The 23,524-nt window shown below is 46.8% G+C and overlaps 2 protein-coding genes across 3 annotated transcripts; both read right to left on the bottom strand.

Annotated features, from left to right (window-relative positions):
* Positions 1–898: 898 nt before the first annotated feature.
* On the bottom strand, positions 899–2,452 carry LOC120679647 (sugar transport protein MST5). Its single transcript, XM_039961289.1, has one exon. It carries the CDS (start codon positions 2,450–2,452, stop codon positions 899–901), a length of 1,554 nt encoding a protein of 517 aa, XP_039817223.1.
* Positions 2,453–5,169: 2,717 nt separating this feature from the next.
* LOC120678819 (vacuolar sorting protein 18-like) lies at positions 5,170–16,495 on the bottom strand. 2 transcript variants are annotated; one of them, XM_039960205.1, is made up of 23 exons: positions 16,181–16,462; positions 15,871–16,083; positions 15,644–15,783; positions 15,471–15,566; positions 15,076–15,143; positions 14,874–14,975; positions 11,364–11,502; positions 11,093–11,233; positions 10,884–11,003; positions 10,645–10,701; positions 10,487–10,546; positions 10,031–10,162; positions 9,765–9,925; positions 9,295–9,373; positions 8,548–8,610; positions 8,326–8,459; positions 7,825–7,930; positions 7,310–7,498; positions 6,966–7,193; positions 6,374–6,529; positions 5,957–6,118; positions 5,737–5,853; positions 5,170–5,662 (listed from the first exon to the last, which is right to left on the bottom strand). In XM_039960205.1, the coding sequence occupies exons 1-23, from the start codon at positions 16,350–16,352 to the stop codon at positions 5,486–5,488; spliced, it is 3,012 nt and encodes a 1,003-aa protein (XP_039816139.1). In that variant the 5' UTR covers positions 16,353–16,462; the 3' UTR covers positions 5,170–5,485. The 2 variants fall into 2 exon arrangements, with proteins under 2 accessions (XP_039816139.1, XP_039816140.1); XM_039960206.1 differs by having other exon boundaries at positions 5,189–5,662; positions 10,031–10,138; positions 16,181–16,495.
* Between the last annotated feature and the right edge of the window lie 7,029 nt (positions 16,496–23,524).

Raw genomic sequence — 23,524 nt, 5'->3', positions numbered from 1 at the left:
AGCCTTAGGTACCGGTTGGTATTATCAACCGGTACCTAAGGCTCACCATAGGTACCGGATGGTAACTTTTACATTGGTACCGGGTGGTACCACCAACCGGTACTAATAGACGAGCCTTAGGTACCGGTTGATATTACCAACTGGTACCTTAGAAGCCTTAGGTACCGGTTTGTATTACCAACCGGTACCTTAGGCTCATACATGAGTTACTTTAAAAGGAAAATATCTCCTTCTCAATTAGAACTGATGTGTAGTTGAGATGGTAAAGGAGTAGCACGTGAGGCTAGAGATCGTGGGTTCAAATCCCAGCCAAAGAATATTTTGCGTGATTTAAGAGGATTTTTTTTTCACCAATGGTAGAAGCTCCGCCGCTCGATTAAGACGAAAGAAAGAAATCATGTACAAGAAAGTTAGTCAAACAAGATGCTCACAGAGTTTATATATACGGGACAGCCTTCTCCATATTCTTCAAACTACCAACAGGTACAGGCTAGGAAGAAAAAAAATCACTACGGGTTGGTTACAATCCTTGCAGGGATAGATTTTCCTCTCTACAAGTGCACCTCGAGAAACGTACGTTCTCACTGCTACAACATGATGAACAATTTACCTTGCAGGGATTAAGTAATCCTCCTAGATCATCAAACTGGCTTCTGTCTGAAAATTAAACCGATCATACTATACCAATCTGCATGCTATGCCAACAATTTCTCTCTGATCTCTCTCTAATCTCTGAAACACCAAATCTGCATGCTATGAACAGTTAACCGATCTTCATGGAAAGTTAGTGGGTGATGGAAACATTCAAACCCTGTCAATGCAATTCGCACCGGCGGCCTGGTGGGTGGTCAGTTAGCGTTAGGAGGTTACATGGTGGTTCTGATCACCAGTCTGATCATCAGACGCCGCTCGTTCTGCGGTTGCCGCCGCCGCGCCGCGAGCCGTCGCCGTCGACGGTGACGTACCTCCCCCAGAACCAGTGCTGGCTCCAGACGAGGTTCATCTCCTCGATGGCCACCCCCTTGGTCTCCGGCAGGAAGAGCGCGACGAAGGCGGTCATGACGAACATCCAGCCGGCGAAGAAGTAGAAGAGGCCGAACTTGAGCGTGCAGAGCATGCTGAGGAAGGCCTGGCCGATGATGAAGGTGAGCGTCATGTTGACGCACACGGCGATGCTCTGCCCGGCCGACCGGATCTCCAGCGAGAACACCTCCGAGGGGACGAGCCACCCGAGCGGGCCCCACGACCAGGCGAAGCCCGCCACGTAGAGGCAGATGAAGAGCACCAGCAGCATGGCGTTGGACCGCGACATCTCGCCGACGCCGGCGGTGCCGAACTGGAGCGCGATCAGGGTGCCCACCACGATCTGGGAGATGAACATCTGCGTGCCGCCCTGGAGGAAGAGCGCGCGGCGGCCCAGCCGGTCGACGGTGACGATGGACACCACGGTGGCGAACATGTTGACGAGCCCCGTGATGACGGCGGACATGAGCGACGCGTCGTCGCCGAAGCCGATGGTCAGGAACAGCACCGGCGAGTAGAACATGATCACGTTGATGCCGGTGAGCTGCTGGAAGAAGGGGATGAGCACGGCCACCGTCAGCTGCGGCCGGTACTTGGGCTCCAGGATGTTGCGCCACGGGTGCGCGATGGCGCTCGCCTCCTCGCTCGCCGCCACCATGTCGGCGTACTCGTCGTGCACGTCGTCGGTGCCGCGGATCTTCACCAGCACCGCCTTGGCGTCCTCACGGTAGCCGCGGGCGATGAGGGAGTTGGGCGTGTCGGGCAGCGCCAGCGCGCCGACCGTGATCACCAGCGCCGGCACGCCGGCGAGCCCCAGCCCGACGCGCCAGCCCCAGCCGCCGGCGATGCCCACGGTCGCGTAGTTGATCAGGTTCGCCGCCAGGATGCCGATGGTGGTCATGAGCTGGAACCCGATGTTGAGCATGCCGCGGAGCTTCGCCGGCGCCATCTCCGACAGGTAGAGCGGCACCGACTGGTTGGCGAAGCCGACGCCGACGCCGAGCAGAATGCGGCCCAGGATGAGCATCATCACGTCGGTGGCGGCGCCGTTGAGCGCCGAGCCCGCCAGGAAGGTGACGCCGCCGCAGAACATGGACCACTTGCGCCCGAACACGCGCGTCACCGACGCCGCGACGAACGAGGTCGCCAGCGCCGCCAGGTACAGCGACGACGTGAAGAGCGTCAGCAGCTGGCTGTTGAACTTGCAGTACTGGTTGGTGTCCTTGCTGGCCTCGGCCTGGGCGTACACGGAGGGGAAGAACTCCTGGAGGAACGAGTCCATGGACGTCACGCCGCCGGAGATGCCGATGTCGTAGCCGAAGATGAGCCCGCCCGAGGACGCCACCAGGCAGGTGAAGAAGACGAACGCCGTCATGTGGCCGGGGTACTCCTTGCCCCCGGCCGCGTTCACCACCACGCCGCCCGCCATGGCTGCTGGTGGCTTGCAAAGGGAGGAGAGCTAGCTAGCTAGGTGGCCGGGGCGGGGACGACGCCTGGTGGAGGAGGCGCGCGGCGACACCTGTTTATATGGATGATCGGAGGCGCACCTCGTCCAGCGGCGGCACTGATGGATGGATGAGACGCAGCTGCGATTTCTGATCACTCCTTGGAGTGCCTCGGAAACTGCTAAAATTAGCCCATTTTAATTTCGCCCCGTTTTCTTCTTGTTTTTCAGTTCGGTTTGCTGTAATTAGCTAGACTGCAAGCTTATCCATGTGCCGGTCTTAACCTTTTCATCAATTCCATATTTAGTCTTTACTATTTCTTCCTGGTCGTCATGCAAAAGATGGCTTTTACTGAGGTTGGAACTTCCGTGGATTTTGCAAACCACCTGAACAAGCTATTGTTCATTCTATCCGTGCTGTTAAAATAGCTTGGAGACACGTAGAGGATTGGATGGGTACTCCATTTGTCTGAAAAAGATTAGTCGAGTTAGGGCCTTTCTTAACCTTTCTTAACATGAACTGTTTATTTTGGCTCCAGCTTTAGCAACACGAATCACAAAACCAAAGCTAAAATAAACATACCCTTAGCGTTCCTCCCACTATCCAAATGGTAAGAGGTTTCAATGAATACAACAACAACAACATAGCCTTTTTTCCCAAGCAAGTTGGGGTAGGCTAGAGATGAAACCCAAAAGAAATAAGTTCAAGGTTCAGGCACATTGATAGTTAGTCTCCAAGCGCTCCTATGCAAAGCTATCTCTTTAGAGATGTTCCAATCCTTAAGGTCTCTCTTAACCGACTCATCCCACGTCAGTTTAGGTCTACCTCTACCCCTCTTTACATTATCGACTAGCTCAAGGATCCAATTACGCACCGGCGCCTCAGGAGGCCTTCGTTGGACATGTCCAAACCATCTCAGCCGATGTTGAGTAAGTTTCTCCTCAATTGGTGCCACCCCGACCCTATCCCGAATAACTTCGTTCCGGACTCTATCCCTCCGTGTGTGCCCGCAAAACCACCGCAACATCCGCATCTCTGCTACACTCAGTTGCTGCACATGTCGTCTTTTTGTAGGCCAACATTCAGCACCGTATAATATCGCCGGACGAATTGCTGTCCTATAGAATTTGCCTTTTAGCTTTTGTGGCACCCTCTTGTCACAAAGGATGCCAGAAGCTTGCCGCCATTTCAACCAGCCAGCTGAAATTCTATGCCTAACATCTTCATCAATGTCGCCATCCTTTTGTAACACCGATCCTAAATACCGAAACGTATTCTTCTGGACCACCACTTGCCCATCTAGACTAACATCTCCCCCCTCATGCCTAGTCGCGCTGAAATCGCACATCATGTACTCGGTCTTGGTCCTACTAAGTCTGAACCCTTTCGACTCTAACGTGCGTCTCCACAGCTCTAACTTCCTATTAACCCCTGCCCTACTCTCGTCAACTAGCACCACATCATCAGCAAAGAGCATACACCAAGGGATCTCACCTTGTATATCCCTTGTGATCTCATCCATCACTAAAGCAAATATAAATAAGGGCTCAATGCTGACCCCTGGTGTAGGCCTATGTTAATAGGAAAGTCAGTGGTGTTGCCATCACATGTCCGGACAAACGTCGTCGCATCTTTGTACATATCCTTAATGAGGGTAATGTACTTGGTTGGGACTTTGTGCTTCTCCAAAGCCCACCACATGACATTTCTTGGTACTTTGTCATATGCCTTCTCAAGGTCAATGAAGACCATGTGCAAGTCCTTCTTCTGCTCCCTATATCTCTCCATCAATTGTCGTATTAAGAAAATCGCCTCCATGGTTGACCTTCCAGGCATGAACCCAAATTGGTTTTGGGTCACACTTGTCCCTCTTCTTAGGCGATGCTCGATGACCCTCTCCCAAAGCTTTATCGTATGGCTCATCAGCTTAATCCCACGGTAGTTAGTACAACTTTGAACATCGCCCTTGTTTTTGAAGATAGGTACTAATATACTTCTCCTCCATTCTTCCGGCATCTTGTTTGACCGAAAAATGAGATTAAAAAGCTTAGTTAACCAAACTATTGCTCTATCCCCTAGGCATCTCCACACCTCAATGGGAATACCATCAGGACCCAACGCTTTACCTCTCTTCATCCTCTTCAAAGCCTCCCCGATCTCTACCTCCTGAATTCTCCTCACAAAACGTCTGTTGGTATCGTCAAAAGAGTCATCTAACTCAAGGGTAGGGCTCTCACTCTCCCCATTAAACAACTTGTCGAAGTACTCTCTCCATCTATCCAAGAGGTTTCAATGAATCTCAAAGCAAAATTGGTGGCACATGCTTTTATTTGAGACTGACCGAAGATGGCGAGAAGGTGAAGTTTAAAACATTTCTTGTCTCATGACGTGCACGTCAGTGGAGTCAACATGGTTTGAATGCTGAAAGAGTCTTGGCAAAGCAGGAGGCTTGGAGCTAGAGCACCGCGAGGCCGAGCAAAGCCATGGTGATCTGCACAATTTTTCTCCCTTCACTTTATTCCTCGTCTTGTCTCGATCCTCAATTGTTTTGTGAGCTTCCTAACCTGTTCCTAGGGTCAACACCACACTAGTTAATTATGTAGCCCCTGGGTATCTATAGCATCATGTCCTAGAATTCAGTTCTACCATATGCTTTTCAATGGGATTTGCAAGGAAATAGGTATAATGTATCACAAAATAGTGGTTCAAGAATGCGAGAATTTTCCTTCAAAATGTAACAAGCACACTTCATTATTGTACAATCTTAGTTCCTTAACTTACAATGCACAACTGTGTCTGGTACCACAATAGCTCGGTATACAAGAATCACATGTGAGGCAACTAACGTTTCTATACACAAAACTACCTACACAAACTGGGCAGACAATTATCAAAACCAAATCCACCCAGCAGCAAAAAGGAATGCACGACCAGACGACGGAAACATTGAAGACATGAAGCACCAAAACCAGGTAAAAATTCAACACCCATCATCTCAGGCTGTACATTCCATAGCCTCATATAGACATGGTCATGGGGAGAATCTTCTGAGGCATTGGTTGTGGTTTAATTTCCCATGATGCCTTTTCATCTGACTCTTCTGGGAGAATGAATGGCTGTGAAATCTCCTTGATCATCAGGTCGCCGCAGAAAGGGCACTCACTTGCTACAGCATCATCCAACTGTGACCTAAGCTGTGAAAACAATAATTGATCGCATCAGCAAAGCAGCTGCATGGTGAAGGATGCCGAGTTCCGAAATTACAGACCTTGTCAACTGGGGTTGTGCTCATAATAGATTCACCATTAACATTTGATCCATTGTCTTTTGCTGCTTTTCTATCCATCAAGCTAAGCCGTTTCTGAAGGTCCAATATTCTCTCAGCCTAGGACATAACAAACTCATCCATAAATGATTGGTATACGACACTAAATGTAAGCCTGTTGAAATACCACGACAAGCAATTGAAATACTGCAGACAGACTTACGTGCGCCTGGCTACTGCAACGAGTTACATGTCCAATCAAGCAATTCGCATGGAAGGCATGTCCACAGGGAAACACGTAAAAAGGGGCCATGTTCCCAACAGACGTGTAGCTTCTTCCTACCTGGTGTAACCCTCCAACAGTCAATATTTTACGCCGGCAAACCTATTAGGTCAGGAACAGGAGTTAGCATCACGATGAAGATATCAAAAGCAAGCATAAATTCATAGAACCATGTCTATAATTGTAAAGAATCCAGACATACTCAAGAGGCAAAGGAAATACAAACACATCCAAATTTCGCTTGCTACATGTTTGAATTTTGGAAATGCAAGTCAAGAGATGGAAAGTAATGAAGAAAGCAACTGGTAAAAGACAGCGACAGCACTATCTTGGATACTGTGGGCACCAGTGTCTTACCCCACAATCCTGCTCACGATCAATTACAGTATATCTCTGAGCGAGGGCACCAATATCACTTCTGATATTGTCTGCCCCACGTGTGGCATCATCCATCTCCTGTTTCAGCAGCTCAATCTGGCTGTTATAGTCCTTGAGAGATTTGCATATTTCCTCCTGTTCATTGCAGTACCATAATTAATAAACAACAAAACAACAAAAGTCGTATCGAATGCAAACATAGCAGTGGCGGATGCAGGATTGGAGAGAAGGGGGGGCTGAAACAATAGAAATGTTGATTTGTGTGAAGATTTAATGGTGATTTGGAGGTCTTGCTACAGTGTTTTACGTGTAATTAGGGGAGCTTAGGGGGGGCTGGAGCCCCCCTAGCCCCCCTCGTGGATCCGCCCCTGAAACATAGGACAGAGGCTACAGACAAGTGACATGAACCTCAAACCTAAGGAAGAACTGAACAATGGAAATGATCTTTTTATAATAAGCACTCCCTCCATTTTCAAATATATGATGAACTAATTAGCTTATCCTAAATGCCATATAGTCAAAAATGGAGGGAGTGGGGGACTCAGAATCCATGGAACTTTCTTTATCTTACTTTGAAGTCGTCAATCAATACGAAGTCTGGGAAAAATGGTAAGATATCCTCAATCTTTAACAAGTTATTGGTCTCCGAAAGGAATTCTATTGCTTTCTTTATATTTTCTCTCTTGACACCTTTCTCTTGCTCAATTACATGCTTCGCAACCTTAAGCCACAGCTTCTTCCTAAGCTCTTCATCATCTTCTACTTTGTCAGCTTCTGCCTTTGCAAGTTCTAAGTCCACCTAGTGAGAACAAAGAAAAATATAAGAAAAATAAGAACATTAAGAATCAAACCATCAACATTTAGAGGCACAATGCCTGCTAATCAGGTGGAACATAGTGAGGAATGAGGTTTTACCTTTAAAGCAAGTGCCACAGCTTCCTCATGCATGGACATCATGCTGTAAATACGAACACAAGCACGCATTCTCTTCTCTTTAAGACATAGGCGGAGAGCATACTTGGGATCATAAAAGAATTCAGGGCCATTTGTTTGTCCTTTACCAAATTTGGTGTCGAGAAATTGCAAAAGCTGGGATTCATCTTCCTACAGATAGATCAAAGCACATAAAAATTCTTGTGTGAATATCTCCAGATATCCACTTAGCCTGATGGATTTGGTACTTATTCCCTTTTTTTTAAAAAAAAGAACTACCAAAGATATGAATATGGCATGAATGCAGCAGAAGTAATATTGCTTCTATGCACAGGCTGTCAGGCACAACCATGATCATGTCCAAGAGAAACAGACTAAATGCGAAAACTAATACAAGTGTTTTATTTTTTACTCTGTAAGAATGATAAGAAGACCCAACTCTAAGCATACAACATGACTGCATGAGCATAAAAATAAACGGTGTCAAGAGGATTTACCTTCTTGGCATACAGTGATAGCAACAGATTATGCACTCCAGGGTCCTTGTTCTCCAAATCTTTCACATAAAATTCTAGGTATTTAATAACCTCGTGTGTTTCGTTCCTGCAAGAATCACAAATATAATTTCATTACACCATGCAAATTGTAGAAAACCATGTTAGCCACTTTGAATTGCAGTTAGCTGTGGATCTTAAGAGAAAAGAGAATGGAACAATAACATTTTTTAATAGTTTTAAATAATACCATTTTTATAGTTTGATTTAAAGTTTTGAAACCAAATCTTGAGATTTAAGTTTAATGGATAGCTCTTTCCATCCAAAGATTCTGCAGAAATAAAATGAGCAATATAAACAAATGTTTCACGATACAAGAAACATAGGGTTCCCTGACAAGATAAAAACAATTGCAGAAAAGCTATTAAAATATGAAGACCCATTTATAATGTTATAATGAAAGAAAGGATGTATAATGAACAATGATCTGTCTAAATATCATACTTCGCATGTGGTTCGCTCACATAACGCATCATTGCTGGTATGAGTTTCCCCGGATTCAACTTGTTTCTCACCATCATCCAAGATTCAACAGTCTCATAAGCATCTAACATGATTAAATCTGGGGCAAATTTATACTGCAAGAAAACAAATAAGTAGATTTAATATGGTAGAAACAAATTTTAAGATAAAAAACAGTATCATTGAAAAAACAAAATTCTGTACCACAAGGTCTACAGGAACATTGCGCTGTTGAAGCACTTCCAATGCTTTTCTTGCTTCTCCTTGCTGAAATAACAAATGGAAAACGCATTAGAACTGGCATCTCAGCCAAGGTCAATGGATACATAGTAAAATCCAATTGATCGTGGCCAAAGAAATGGACTTACACTAAATATGTGTAACTAAGACAAATGGTACTCGGTCAAAAAACAATGGCCAGTGCTAGTAGAATAAGGCATATGTATGTATTTAGACAGGAATACTAGGTGAATAAATCAAGATGGATATGCATTAATGTCCGACATCAAATAACTATTTCCTTTTCTGCTTATTTACATACGAAAATAAGTTGGTTTAAAAATTACAATTGTTCAAAAAAGGATAAAGTGGATTTAATGGTGTATATATAGCAAGAATGCAAGACCATTGTAGCCCGGTACTCAAGACAACAGCAAAGCACAACACAACAGCTACAAACCCACCCTAAGCCCAATCCAGTCTCAGCTGTTTCTGTTGAAACATAGATTTTGCAATATTCTGGCGCATTTTGGGATTCAAGTAGGCCCGCCCAAAGCACGGCAGCATATACATTGTTTATGGGGAGCGTGCTTCGCTCAAACATGATATAAGCATGTCAGCTGTCAAAATTGTGTAGCAATTGTCAGTTGAAATCATATTCTAAAATTAGGTTCTACTATTGTAGTGCTACACATATCCTGAGATAATGAATGTCAGCATAATGAAACTCACCTGAATGTAATGATGAACCACAATTTCAAATTGCTCCTTCAAACCAGCAAAGTACACAAGCTCATCCACTCTTCCGTAACTGCAACAGTTGAAGTGATAAGTCAGGGCATATCATGCATTCCAAGTACGGCCCTGAATTCTTCTATGATCTCAAGTATCACTGGTGAAACTATTTATAATTAATGTAAACAGAAGTCCTGAGCTTATTACAAAAAAGACAGCATAATATTTCCAATTGTCTCAGGTTCCTTGGAATTAATAATCCTTTTTCTCACAAGTGCTTATCAACATTGCAATTAGTATTCAAGATTGCATTATGATCTTTTTTTTTTGCAAATTCAGGTCATTCAGTCCTAAATAGTACTGTAGGTGCCTTATCCCAAAAAAATATTTTCTGGATTTTTATATTTACAAAAATCTTTAAAAAATTAAAAATATATGTGAAGCATATTCTCAAAAATATAACGTACCTTTCCAATAGTCTCATTGTTGTTGCTTCATCTAATACATCTTTGCTGTCACTAAGAAAAGCACGGAATTCATTTACTATTGAACGATATTCTGAGCTATTAGGCTCTGCTACAGAATTTGTAGTGGTGCCAGTGCTATCTTCCAACAGGAGGCGATTAATCTACAAAAATGACACAAATAATGAATAAGATCTAGAAAGGCCGTGAGCTAACCCAAGACTGAAGCAATAATACCAACACAATATGTGCTATATAGTTTTAGGCACCTTGTCTAAGTACAGCTCAGTAGCCCAAGTTGAGATCATCGTAATCTGCATCTTGTCATCTTTAGTGAGGTTGTCAAGCCTTCTCAACAAGAAAGTTCTGAGAGCATCCTGCCATGTAGACATAGTTGACGGCTTCAGACAAATCCAAGATGTCCATGAAAAAATTTACATCAATGTAAAGCTTAAGCAAGAGTGTGCCAAAGCATAAAAATAAGTTTTCTGTAAGTACAATACCAAAGCCTTAATGCCATTATATTTATCATTATCAATCTTGGATTGGAAATAGCAACATTCAACATTATGCATAATAATGATAAGGGATACATAAAATGAATCAAATCAACAAAAGATAATCTCACAGAATTATAAGAGTTTAAGATAACACACATTTTACTTACAGAACACTTTCACATACTTGCTATAGATACTGCATCAGAGAGTTTCGAGTAAAATTACCTGCTCACCTATTGATATAAACTTCAGGCTGATCTCCTCAAACGATAGGATATAATTCATCTATAACCAAGAGAGTGACACTTAGTCTCAATGGGAAAAATATAACATAAATAGCAATAAACATTATCATGGGGCACAAATAACAGTATGAGTGTCACCTTAGCATAGAAGGAAGCTGCTATGTAATACTCTTTTGCAGCAAATGCAGCATCAGCCTGCAAAACAAAAGATTTATACACAAGAATTGAAGTCACCCATCAATCATCATCGCAAGATTGAAATAAGAACTCCAACTTATCAACATACAGAAGGGTAAATATAGAAGTAAAAGGTAGCATATGGAAGTCTTATGCAAATTACAGAAAGTGATTGCTGCATCAAGATATATAATCAATACCTGCACTAGATAGACTTGGTCCCGCTGGAAAGGGTTGCGACAATGTGATAAAGCAGCAGCATAATGATTCATATCCAAGTAAACTTGCCACATGTCACGACCCTCATCAGAAGTGGAAATCTAAATGATAGATAGCATCAGCTATGCAAAACTGCAAATCAGGAAGCATTGATGACATGACCCAAAGCAAGAAATAAGAAGTCCCAAACCTGGAATATAGAACTTTCATCATATGCATAGAAAAGTCCTGTAGATGCATCATTACAGAGGCCAATGATTCCTCTTGAAGTTTCAGGTGTATTGTCAACTACAAGTTCCTCCACCATCTGCTGGCTTATTCTGTTCACTACCTAAAAATTTGAGGTTATACATTGGCCTTCCAAGGAAATACACAACATAGTGGGTAGGAGAAAATGGTGTGAGAAAGCAAAACAAATTACAGAGAAAAGGCGTAGAGATAAACTTTTGAGAAAATTATACCTTAATCTTGTCCCCAATCAGAAGCAGAAAATGGAATTCAGACAATGCAAATGACCTTGGTTTAGTTCCAGAATCTCCCAATTTTGAGTAGTCAAAAAAACCCTTATTTTCCACAAAGTTCTCATCTCCACTAGTAGAGCTGGAAAACTAAATTGAGTTAGAAAGAAAAATAGTGCAGAAAATTCAGAAAGGTGCTCTAACTTGTGTTTCCTGTAATTTAGCACAATGATAACAAAGATTATTACAGCATGAAAGGGTAGCCTAAAAAAGTAGCACCGTTAAGATATGGTGTGAACTAATGGGGAACAAGCTCCAAATTGTCTGACGATTAATTTGGCATAGTTTCTTGACATGAGGTTTATTATCAAGATACGTGTAAGCAGCTGCATCGGCCAGCCCATATTCTTTAGCAACTAGGAGAGTGATAGAGCTTGCTTTTTGAAAAGAGCAATGTTGTCCAATGTAAGCTTCAACTCTACTCCTAAGAAGAAGCTCAAGTAGTAAGCATTTATTTATTAAGCTCAAAGCTAGGGCATTCTTAGTCTAGAATAACCCAAACATTCAACAGGGAACATCTTATATTATGTAATCCTGCTCGTAATAGGAGCTGACGATCACAGTATCATTATTCAAAGCTAGTGCCTTTAAAATAATTGCAATGAGCAAGCTAGTGCTTTTCCACGTTGGCTGAGTGGGATCCTTCTTCTCCTTCTTAATATAATAATACATAGCACTCCTGCGTGTTCGAGAAAAAAAGTGCTTTTGCACATTAATAGTCAAAGTTCAAGAGTCTGATTGCGCTTTCCCGAGAAAAACTTGAATTTGGGAATGCAGTAGGTTACTTGCCTAACGAGCTGAACCAAACTTACAACAAGGTTTATATTAGAGTATATTTGGTATTTGGTAGTTGTAGATATATGTATCGTAGACTACCATATGTATCCCGGGGAGTCTTGCCCCCCAAGTCTTGTACTCTTATATATACCGGCCGAGGCCTCAATGCAATACATCCACAACATTACATCAATCCTACTTTCCTACATAGTATCAGAGCCAGAGGTCTCGAGTTCGAATCCTGGCGGGCACAGTTAAATAAAATAATTGCAGCCCACTCCAATCTCCACGTATGCGGCCTGAGGGAGCCTGCACGTGAGGGGAAGTGTTGGAGTATAAGTGAATTGCCCACCTTTCCCATGAGTTTAAGTTTCGATCTAGAGCACAACCCCTAAAGCTTCCGCTGCTCGGTGCCTCTTCTCCTTCACGCCGCCGGTCGGCAATCCTCCATCGTGCGCGACCTTCGAGCCCCCTCTCCGACCTTCTAGCGCGCCCCCGGGGAGATCGCCCATGAGGATCTCCACCAGGGGCCGCGCCCCTGTTTAGGCGGCGGATCCTATTGATCCGCCTGCCACCGTCGTCGTCGTCGTTCGTCGTCCAGCAGCATATCAGGATCTCCTCCTCGGGAGTTCATCGTCTGCTCGTCGCCGCCTCGCCAGAATGCAGCCACCTCATCTTCGTCGCGTGGAGGCAGATGGCCATCGCCTCGTCCGGTGCCTCCGTGGTGGCGGCTGGGCACAACCACGCCCCGACCCTGAGCCGCCATGGAGACGGCCAGATCCGGAGTGTCGCTGTTGTGAGGTGGATCTGCTCATCTCCACCACGTCCGCGCGGGGATTGGCTGTCGCTTTGTCGCCGGGTGGGAGCTCCACCCCGCGCGTTGTCAGGAGCTGCCGGCCGGGCTCCGCTCGTTGCCGGGTCCCTGCCCCTCGCGGCCGCTCGACGGCTGGAGCCGCGCGGCCCCTCCGTGCTGCCGCTGGGGGCGGAGCCGGCTGTGTCGTCGCCGGCTGCCATCGCGGGCTGAGGCCGCATGGCCCCTTCGTGGTTGCGCAGCCGCTTCCTTCACAGCCGCCGCTATGCCCTGCTCTGCCCTGTTCTCTCTCCCCGTCCGTGATGCAATCCAAGCAGAGGTGATAAGGGCAAGCGATGGTGCTAAGCGTACCCCGTGACATGCACCTGGAGGATCCTATTTTTGCTGCTGTAGCTTTTCTTTTTGGTTTACTCGATCACTGATCGAGATTGAGTCGCCCACCGCCTGTCGATCTTGCGCGCATCTAATCCGGCATCGACTACATCGACATCTGCATCTCCGACTAAGCGGCCTGGTCGGGTACGCGATGCTGAGGGGACGCCTTCGTGTGTCGCTTCTCGGTCATCCCGTCCGCGTGTCTTCATCGTCGGTTCGTCGTCGCCACCACGGATCGGGACGCCTACATCGACTTCTTCCATCGTCCCGCCTCATGCGCACTGGTCCATAAACCCGATTGTGCGTGACCACGCGGCTCCTGAGATGTGCATCCCCGAGTACTACGCGCGTCTTCACCGAGCATGGAGGGCTGGCGCTGCATCGCCTCTTCGGGCAGCAGTGGCGTCACCCCGTGGTCTTCTACGCCGTTGCTTCCTCACCGCCGCCAACCACGTCCCCGACCTCATCATCAACTCGTCGCTGCGCGCCCCGCGCATGGTCTTCGTCAAGTTGTATGAGTTCTTCGCCGTCTCTTTCGAGCGCCGCCGCCATGTCATCCGGATCATTCGGCCTTGTGCTGGAAAATTTGGGTTCCCCTCCTCGCTTCGTCTAGCACAACCACGTCGTCAGCGTCGTCATCTCGTCCCCGACTACTTCGTCTACTCCAGCAATAGCAGGCGTTGGCATCTTCTACCTCGCCTTCTCCTGCGCTGCGACCTCCATGGAGGCCTTCTCTACTAGTCCCCCTCGGCGACGGCGTCTGGTTGTGCATCCTCCCTTGCACGTTCGGTATTGGCAACACCAGTGCGCGCCCATCGTCCCCGATGCGTTCCCGAGCCTGGCAAACTCGGGCATGTGTCGCCCGATGGCCTGACTGCATCTACTTCGGCATCGCTCCCTCTACGACCGCCTCGACGCGTCGCCATCTCCGTCTCCGGCGTCTTCTCCATTACGCCACCACCATGGCGCCTCCTCGTGCGCCCGCGGCTTCATGTGCGGCTACCTCGTCTTCGGCAACCTCGACAGCTCTACGTCGACCACGGCTATCCTATGCACGGCATCTTCAACCATGGCTCCTCGCCCTCCAGCTCGGCTATCTCGACATCGGCACAAAGGGCTACCATCCGCATGAGTTACTTGCCGGTTTTCTCTCCAGTCGCAGCATCCGCACCACACCGACGTCATGACTGCGGGGGGATGTTAGTCCGTTGGCTACTGCTTTCGGCTTCTTCTCCAGTCTCACCGTTTGCGGTGCTCCCACAGTGACTGCGGGGGAGTATTAGAGTATATTTGGTAGTTGTAGATATATGTATCGTAGACTGCCATATGTATCCCGGGGAGCCTTACCCCCCAAGTCTTGTACTCTTATATATACCGGCTGAGGCCTCAATGCAATACATCCACAACATTACACCAATCCTACTTTCCTACAGTTTAGCCAACTAAGGAGAATCTATGAAGTAGAGTATAAAGCTAATTCAGTGGTTCACCTGTGTTGCGCTCCAAAATTCAGTTCACCATGATAAATTCCAGATCCAGAAAGCCATCCGAAGTGTTTAGCCCTTCTTTGCTTGATAAAGAAATGTAACTCACTGGGTCGCATCCAATGGATACATAAGTTAGAAACACAAATTTGCTGTATACAAATGCAGCTGCTTTACTCTTGAGGACTGTAGAAATCACATCAGTTACCTGTTAGGTATTTCTCCTGGGAGCTCCATAAAGTGTATGGCACGATCTGAGTAACTAGTAAAAACAGTCTGTGCAGGATAGTTGTTATTAAAGACTGCACAAATTTCAATATAAAATGCAACGGAAAAACCTTTTAAAGAAATTTTATAGTGTGTGTTGTTGCTCTAAAAAAACAAAGCATTCAAAGTCAAAACAGCAGTATATAGTACAATGTATCATCTACGATATTGATGGTTCAACATAATCACTGACACAGACAAGGACATCAAAGTCTCAAGCTGACAAACTAGTTTTCCCAACCAAATTTAATTGGGATAATCCTACAGCATACAGTTAAAAATTAAAATGTATGTTTTTAAAATCTGCAACTGGTAAAGCTGAGAATCAATACTTACTTCTAATGAACCAATGCCTGTGAACGAGTAAAGCCGTGTTGGAGTGACGGCCATCACATAGTACCTTGTGGAATTTCCAACCACAGCAGTCTCCATCTGCGCAACCAATTGCCCAATCACACCCACTCCGATTAAAACAGAAGAACCTAGCAGCAATTGACAACATCTGAAACCTGCAGATCCTTGATGCCCTCTCTTTGCTCAGTGAGCTGGAAGAGCGGCTTCACATACTTCTCCCTCTTGTCGGCCTCATCCACAGCCATCTCAAAGATCTGCCCGCTCTCAGTGCCCAGGATCACCTCCTTGGTCGATGCTGCAGCACCAAAATCAGATGCTCAGCAACCACTGCCATTACGGTCAATCCAATTGACGAGTCGATCGAGCGGAGAGGATGGTCCACCTTCCGTGATGGATTGGCGGTTCCAGGCGACAGCATTGACGAGGAGGCCGCGGAGTCGGGGGAGCGGCTTGGGGCGCGGCCACCTTGCGTGGTGGTAGTACGTCTCCGCGCCGCCCGGGTGGACCACCGTGGCGACGCAGTGCTTGCCGCCGGGGTCCAGGAACACCCGGTGCACCGAGTGGTCGCCGGAGCGGCCGCTCCCCAGGTCGAGATCTGCAGGAGGGGAGGAAGCAGCGCGGGGCTGTGAGGCGACGCATTGCGAAAGGGGAGGATGTAGGGGGGGGGGGGGGGGGAGGAGGGGGAGACTTGCCGTGGGCGTCCTCGAAGGTGTAGTCGTGGCGGACGAGCCAGCCGCGGGAGGTGCCGAGCACGATGACGTCGCTGCCGGCGGCCATGGAGGTGACGACGCCGTGGCCCCGCGCGGCCTGGCGCTCCAGGGGGTCCACGGAGAAGAGCTGGCCGCCGCCGCCGCCGCCGTCCATGGCCGATGGTGAATTGGCCGGGTCCGAGGGGAGTTCGAGCTCGGGTCTGAGAGAGTAACAGAGGGGGGGGGGCGGTGGCTGAGGGAGATGAAGCTGCGGCGCGGGGGGCGGCAGTAGGTCGCCGGCGCGGAAGCTGGCGAGGGGACGACGGGATCGCTGCGGCCGCAGTGGTGGAGGAGAGGATCGCTTGTGGGCCGTGGGCCGTATGGGCTTTCAGCTTCCGTACGATGAGATGATTGATGGGCCCGCGCTGTGAGGTGGGAGATTGCAGCCCAGCCCGGCGACGCGATTTTTTCTTTTTAATATTAAAAAAAATCAAAATCTCAAAAATATATGTCTATTCTCAAAAATTTCAAAAATATACCCCGGTCGCTCTATGGGGGCGACAGGCCCTAAGTGTAATTTTTTTTCTTCAAATTTGCAACAAGGTCTCTGGTCGAGGGCGCGTGGGTGCAAAGAGGGCATGTCGCCCCCCTCCCCCATGGGCGACGGGGGGCTGTCGCCCCCCCTCGGGCGACCGGGGGGCCATCCACAGGCACGACAGGGGGGCCTGTCGCCCCCCGGGCCCGTGTCCGCCCCCCCCCCCCCCCTCCCGCGGGCGACTGGGTCTTACCCCTATATAAGCATTTTATCCTCATTCCCTCCTCATTTGAGGCCAAAAATTACACCAAAAATTCAGGAAAAAAAAAGGGATGAGGAGAAGGGAAGTGGCGAAGCCCTACCGGATTGCGCACTTGTGATCTGCAGGTTAGTACATTTAGCTTATGTATTTTTCCATTGGTATTGTAGAGTAATTTAATTTAATTAGTGCTATATTAGAACCATTTAAGTAGGAGTTTAATGATACTTTAGTTACGTAGTAGTAAATTAGTTTAGAAAATTAGTACTACGCGTTTATTATTACAATTGCAGTACTATTAGAGACATGTTTATAAATTAATTACGATTTAGAATAGAATTTCGCATATGCAGTATAGAATTTGAGTGTCATCACGTAGTTATGAATACTTATATGTTGTAGTTGAAATGCATACTTAGTTTTTACGGATTATTGAATAAGGTAGTGAAGTAAAGAGTATAACTCGATAAGTATTCTGTGATATACAGATATGTCGAGCAAGATGCAGTTTCAAGTATTTTATGGTGACTACAATGTTTTGTACGGGCCAAATGGACTAGACCTTTCTGTCTTTAAGTGCACATCTAGCGCCATAGATAAACCTCTGGAAATGAGTTTTGGTTCCATATGTAAGTGGCTGCAGCGTGGGTTCTGTGTTGATCCGTTGACACATGTGATGACCGTCCAGTCTCTTGTTAATTGGGAGGTAGAAAGTGATTTATGGGAATTGATGATGATACACAACACTGATGACGGGCAGAAGTACATGCAAGCAGCTCTAGAGCGTGGGTGGCCTCTGGCCATTCTTGTTCAAATCCGGGAGAAGACACAAAATGAAATCCAACATGGTGCAGATCAAGCAACTCCGAGTATTCGAAGAGAGACCAACTATGTTGAGCAAGATGAGTCAGAAGAGATAGAGAACCAAAACATCGGACCACAGGGCCTTGCTGATGAGAGAGAGAGGATACATAGCATTGTGGACGAGATGGAGGCAGAAGACCAAACCGCAATAGAGATGGAAGAATATGATGGCTCATCTGATGACGATCAGTACTCATTGCCAACAGAGTGGAAGGAGCATGATTTTGGCAATCATGTCGCAGAAGACGTACGAAATCAGGAGTGGGAGTACAGAGGGAATGAGGTAGTGCAAGGTGCAACATATCCAAACATTGAAGCCGTAAAAGATGTTGTGAGACTATAGGCAATGTCATTGAAACGAGAATTTAGAGTCGTAAAGTCTGGCAGTAAAGAATATGAGGTGAAGTGTGTGAATGATGGATGTCCATGGCGTGTACATGCATTCAAGGGAAAATGGAAGTCGAACTCGAAATGTTCTATTGTGACAGAGCACACTTGTTTGCTGTCAGAAGTTCTTCCCTCGCATCGTAATATATCATGCGACTTCATTGCAAAGCAAATACATGGGTTGGTTATGGACAACCTAAATTATGAGCCAAAAATGATTGTTCGACACATTGAGCAGACTTACCAGTACATCATTAGTTATTTGAAGGCATGGCGGGCTAAACAAAGGGTGTTCGAGATGCGGTTCGGCACATACGAGACATCATATGATAACCTACCTCGTATGTTATCCCAGGTTGCTGCTAGAAATCTTGGAAGCTTTTATGAAACATACCTCGTACCAGCCGTGACTAGGGGGCAAAGCATTTTGCAACGAGCCTTCTTTTGCCTAGGTGCCTGTGTTAGGGCATTTCAGTGTTGTCTTCCGGTGATCTGCATTGATGGCACATTTCTGACTGGAAGGTATAAAGGTCAGATACTCACCGCAATCGGGGTAGATTGCAACAACCAAATAGTTCCGCTCGCATTTGCATTTGTTGAGAATGAGAACTTAGACAGTTGGTATTGGTTCCTTGAATGAGTGAAGGTTCATGTTGTTGTTGTTGCACGTCCAGATGTGTGCCTTATTAGTGATAGGCATGCAGGTCTGCTGCAATCAATACTGAAATTGCAATGTGGAACTGCGACAACGCCTCCATTGTGGCCCGATGTCCAAAATAGGTGGTGCATTAGGCATATGGGTGCAAACTTCTATGACCACTTCAAGAACAAGGATCTTAAGAACATGTTTAAGAGGTTGTGCACCCAAAATCAACAGAGAAAATTCAATGCATTATGACAGATGCTAGATCAGTTGACTGCAGAGCTAGTGAAGGTAAGGGCATCAGGAGCAAGCACGAGTCAGGCTGTAGAGGCTAGGGATTCAATTGAGAAGCCATTTTCACACTGGATTCGATGTGCACCTAAGGAGAAATGGTCATTTCTTTATGATACCAACGAAATACGGTATGGTATTCAGACAACGAACCATACAGAGTGTTTCAATATGGTTATGCGTTCTTGTCGTGCATTTCCTCTTGTGGGAATTGTTGAGTTCATCATGTATGGGTGCATGAAGTATTTCAGAGAGCGTTACACGGCTGCAAGCATAAACATCAGCAACTCCCAAATTCAGTTTTGCACAAGAGTGACACAATATATGCAACAGAAAATTGAAAAGGCCAAACTGCACCGCGTCATATCGACAGATACAATGGAGCATAGATTTGAGGTTCTATGCAAGGATAGAACTGGTCATGGTATCCGTAGAGATAGGGTGGTACAGGAGAGTTTGATTACAGTAGATGGCAAAGCCTTTTGCTCCTGCATGAAGTCTAAGTTATTGCATTTGCCATGCTCTCATCTCATTGCGGCATGTGCAGAGTCTGGGTTGCAGCCAAGAATATTTGTTTCACCTTACTTCAGCAAGGAAGCAGCTGTATCCACCTGGGGACATGAGATATACGGGATTGGAATAGTGGGACCTTTCATTCAGGATAATGAGAATAAGATGTTCATTCCTGGTCCAGCCACTAAGAAAGGCAAAGGCCGCCGTCAGACACGTCGTATTCGGAATGGTATGGACGAGTCCGAAGCAAGCAAGGCACAAAAGCATTGCAGCCAATGTGGAGCATTGGGTCACAACTACAAAAAGTGTCCTCAGAATGCACTTCACGATGCTGCTGACGTCGGTACTTCCGGAAATCCCAGAGATGGAGCACCTCCTACGTTCAGACGACCATCGGTGAGAATTGCTCGTGGAAGGCACTCGGTGTCATGATCCACCAATGTGCAGTTTGTACCTATATACTAATCGTGCGTGGAGTTTGTATCGAACATATCTGTAATATGTAGTAATCGTGTGTCCAATTTGTATGGAACATATTTGTAATGTATAAATATCGTGCGTGAAGTTTGTATCGAACCTATGTAATATGTAGTAATCGTGCGTGGAGTTTGTATCAAACCTATCTGTAATGTATAAATATTACGCGTCCAGTTTGTATGGAACATATATGTACCTATGTGTTTTCATATATTTTTGAATGAAGGTATGGAGATGGACTCCTTGCTAGACCCAGTTATCGACTCGAGCAACAGGTCTTACTTTGCAGCAGTTGAGCACCGAGCCCTAGAGGTGCTACGTCCTCGTCCACCCGGGGAGGTGATCTCTATACACCACGATTAGGTTGACATGTATGTAATGAAATATTATTGTTTATCACTTATGTATTCGTCGGTATTCCTTTGTTTCGACAATTTTGTTTATTGCAGGTTACGTGAGTCCGGTCTACTGACTCTGGGCCGTCTTGTCGAGGGTGGGCCTATTCAGCTCGACCGATTCCTCCTGACGGCGCTCATTGACAGATGGAGGCCGGAGACACACACGTTCCACCTCCCGTGTGGGGAGATAACTCCTATGCTGCAGGACGTGGCCTACCTCCTCGGCCTCCCTATCGTCGGGGAGGCTGTAGGTCCGCGTGTGGTGGCGGCCTCGTGGAAGGATGACCTGGAAGCCCGTTTTGCCCTGGTTGACCGCGTGGAAGAAGTAGGTCCGATCGACCCGCACCCGCGAGCAGCAGGTCCTTCGAAGACCTAGTTCCTACAGTTTACAGTATTCATTGCATATTTAAGTTTAATTGTTACAATTCACATGTTGCATTGTCAGTTGAAACCATTAATCTTAATTGTTTATGCAGCCTGCCCTGTTGGCTACGGATGCCGATGAGTATAGTGTGACTAGATCGCTAGAGGCGTACCTACTTTGGTTGTTTGGTTACATCATGTTCAACAACACTCATGGCAACTCGGTCGATATGATTCTCCTTCCGTATGCACGGGAGATTGCGGATGGGGATGAGGACGTACTGGCCTACAGCTGGGGTGAGGCGGTACTTGCAGCCACTTACCGTGGACTCTGCGACGGCTGCATGAAGACACATAGGAACGCTATCCTGGCGGGGTGCCCACTACTGCTACAACTTTGGTCGTACGAGAGGCTAGCCATTGGTCGGCCCATCGTCAGCCACGAGCCTTACCATGAGGCCATGTACGGCGACGAGGAGGACGACAAGCCCACTATGGGAACTCTCTGGATCTGGCGTCAGGTACGTTCGCAACAAATCTAATTTTGTTATTCATTGTTACATGATGCATTAGCGCACTTTTAATTTTACTTATTCGGACTGTAGAGGTCCTGGGCGCATGCGCAGGTTAGACGCGCATATCCTGAGTTTGTTTCGGAGCTCGACATGCTGACGCCCGAGGACGTTGTTTGGGAGCCTTATAGCCCTGAGGCTGTGGCTACCCTTGCACCAGCAGGCCTGTCTTCGTACTGCTCCGCGAATGCGAGCCTGTGGTTTACTACAGCCGTCCTGGTTTACGACATCGCGGTTGAGGCATATTGCCCCTGGAGAGTCAGGAGACAGTTTGGGCAGTGCCAGGAGTTTCCGGTGCCCACCGCGTTGGAGCGTGTCAGTCACCAGGACCATAGGTAATTATGAATGAACTTGGCTCATATATTCGTGTTGAATCTAACGATTCTTTGTGGTCCACTTTTGTAGGTTGTCAAGGAGTGGCTTGCCGTGCTCTGATGATTGGCTCACCAAGATGCAGCCGTGGGTGGACCAATGGGAACATGCAGACGAGCACTTGGTCCATCCAACAAGACCACACACAGACAACTCTTTTAGGGTTTACCTCACCTGGTACTTACCCCGGACTCGGGCTCGTATGGTTTATGTTGACACTCACCCGCAGCCACACCAGGCGAGGCCTCAGGATGGTTATGCCCGGCACCACGTGGAGGCACTAGCTGGCGCGGTGAGTCTCTTGATCATTTTTGTGTATATATATTAATATTCATAAGATAATTCATGTGTTTCTAACTGTTCCTTTACTGAATGGATGCAATTTCGCCTTTGCAACATGATGGAGACGGACTGCTCGAGTTACCTGACGAGTGTACGTGCCAGATCCCCAATGACCCAGTTTGAGCAGACAGAGGCATGGTCGAGGCAGCGTGACCAGTTGCGTCAGGTAGTGCACAACTTGGGAAGCCGTGTGCAGTACGAAGACAACCACAGGTCGTCCCAGGCCTCGTCGTCGTTCCCGTGTCCGGCGACCGTGAACGGACCGACATCACAGTATTACACAACTCCAGGTAACGTAGATATCTCTTTAAAATTAGATCAAGTGTTGCTACATATTTACTAATATCACAAACAGGATACAATCCAGCTATTGCGTTCGGCCATACTGGAATGTTTAGAGGGGCACCACCAGTTGGCGGACCGTATCCAGGGATTGTACCGGGGCCATAGATACCGGCCTACACAGGTTAGTTTATGTTTCGTATTTCGGTTTCTACATGTCATGACGAAAGACACGAGCGTACGCTAACATCCGCATTTTATGCGTAGGATTCTACCCCGATGCGGGCGCCGGACCTTCTTCTTCTTCCTTTCGACCTGGTACAAAACACTCTCTCAATACACTCACTAATTTACCACGCAACATATATTGGTTTACGTTTATATGTTACGCAGGGTTTGTTTCGAGTACGTTCGTTCCAGATAATGAGGGTTTCACCTTAGACGAACTTGACAGCTTGACTCCAGACTCACCTGGCGCGCACGGTGACCCCGATGTCTTGGGCTATTCACAGCTAGGAGGAGCACCACTTGGGATCTCTCAACAGCAGACACCGCAGCCCCTTTTGCGTCCTGAGCGACAGGTGAGATCTCCGAATCGTCACACCTACTCCGAGGGCCATGTCCGTGCCCAGCAGAGGGCTAAGAGGGTCTGACGCCCTATGGGTGGTTAGATATATGCGATGTTTGTATCTCTGATGTTTATTTGTAATGAGATAGCTGTGGACCGCTTATTTGTATCTGATGTTTATGATTATGGTAATTTACTTGTCATTTGTTTCTATAGATACTATTGATATGAACTTGTTATGTTTGTGGGTTCCATAATGCTCGTGAAATAATAGAAGTTCTTGCGAATTTTTTCCGTGATTTAATGAAGGACAAGTTAGGTGCGGTAGGAGTTAACGGCCGAGATCCCGCATACAGTGTAAACTTCGTGACACGCTGGAATAGCTCAAAATAGGGACCATAGTATATCTAGCTGCGAGTACGAGATCACAGGTTGCCACTGCTCAGCACGGCGATCACGGGTTTCCCACATGTCGCATTGT

The sequence above is a fragment of the Panicum virgatum genome, chromosome 6N (assembly GCF_016808335.1).
Source record: "Panicum virgatum strain AP13 chromosome 6N, P.virgatum_v5, whole genome shotgun sequence".
Classification (NCBI taxonomy): domain Eukaryota; kingdom Viridiplantae; phylum Streptophyta; class Magnoliopsida; order Poales; family Poaceae; genus Panicum; species Panicum virgatum.
Note: the sequence above shows the minus strand (reverse complement) of the source record. Positions and strands in the feature narration are given on the sequence as shown.

Excerpts from the sequence above, each read along its gene's own strand:
- LOC120678819 (XM_039960205.1), bottom strand. The coding sequence starts at position 16,352 with ATGGACGGCGGCGGCGGCGGCGGCCAGCTCTTCTCCGTGGACCCCCTG. Across the intron at positions 10,702-10,883 it reads ACCAAGTCTATCTAGTGCAG|GCTGATGCTGCATTTGCTGC; the intron begins GTATTGATTATA and ends TTTGTTTTGCAG. Across the intron at positions 8,611-9,294 it reads TGGTTCATCATTACATTCAG|CAAGGAGAAGCAAGAAAAGC; the intron begins GTGAGTTTCATT and ends TTGTTATTTCAG.
- LOC120679647 (XM_039961289.1), bottom strand. The coding sequence starts at position 2,452 with ATGGCGGGCGGCGTGGTGGTGAACGCGGCCGGGGGCAAGGAGTACCCC.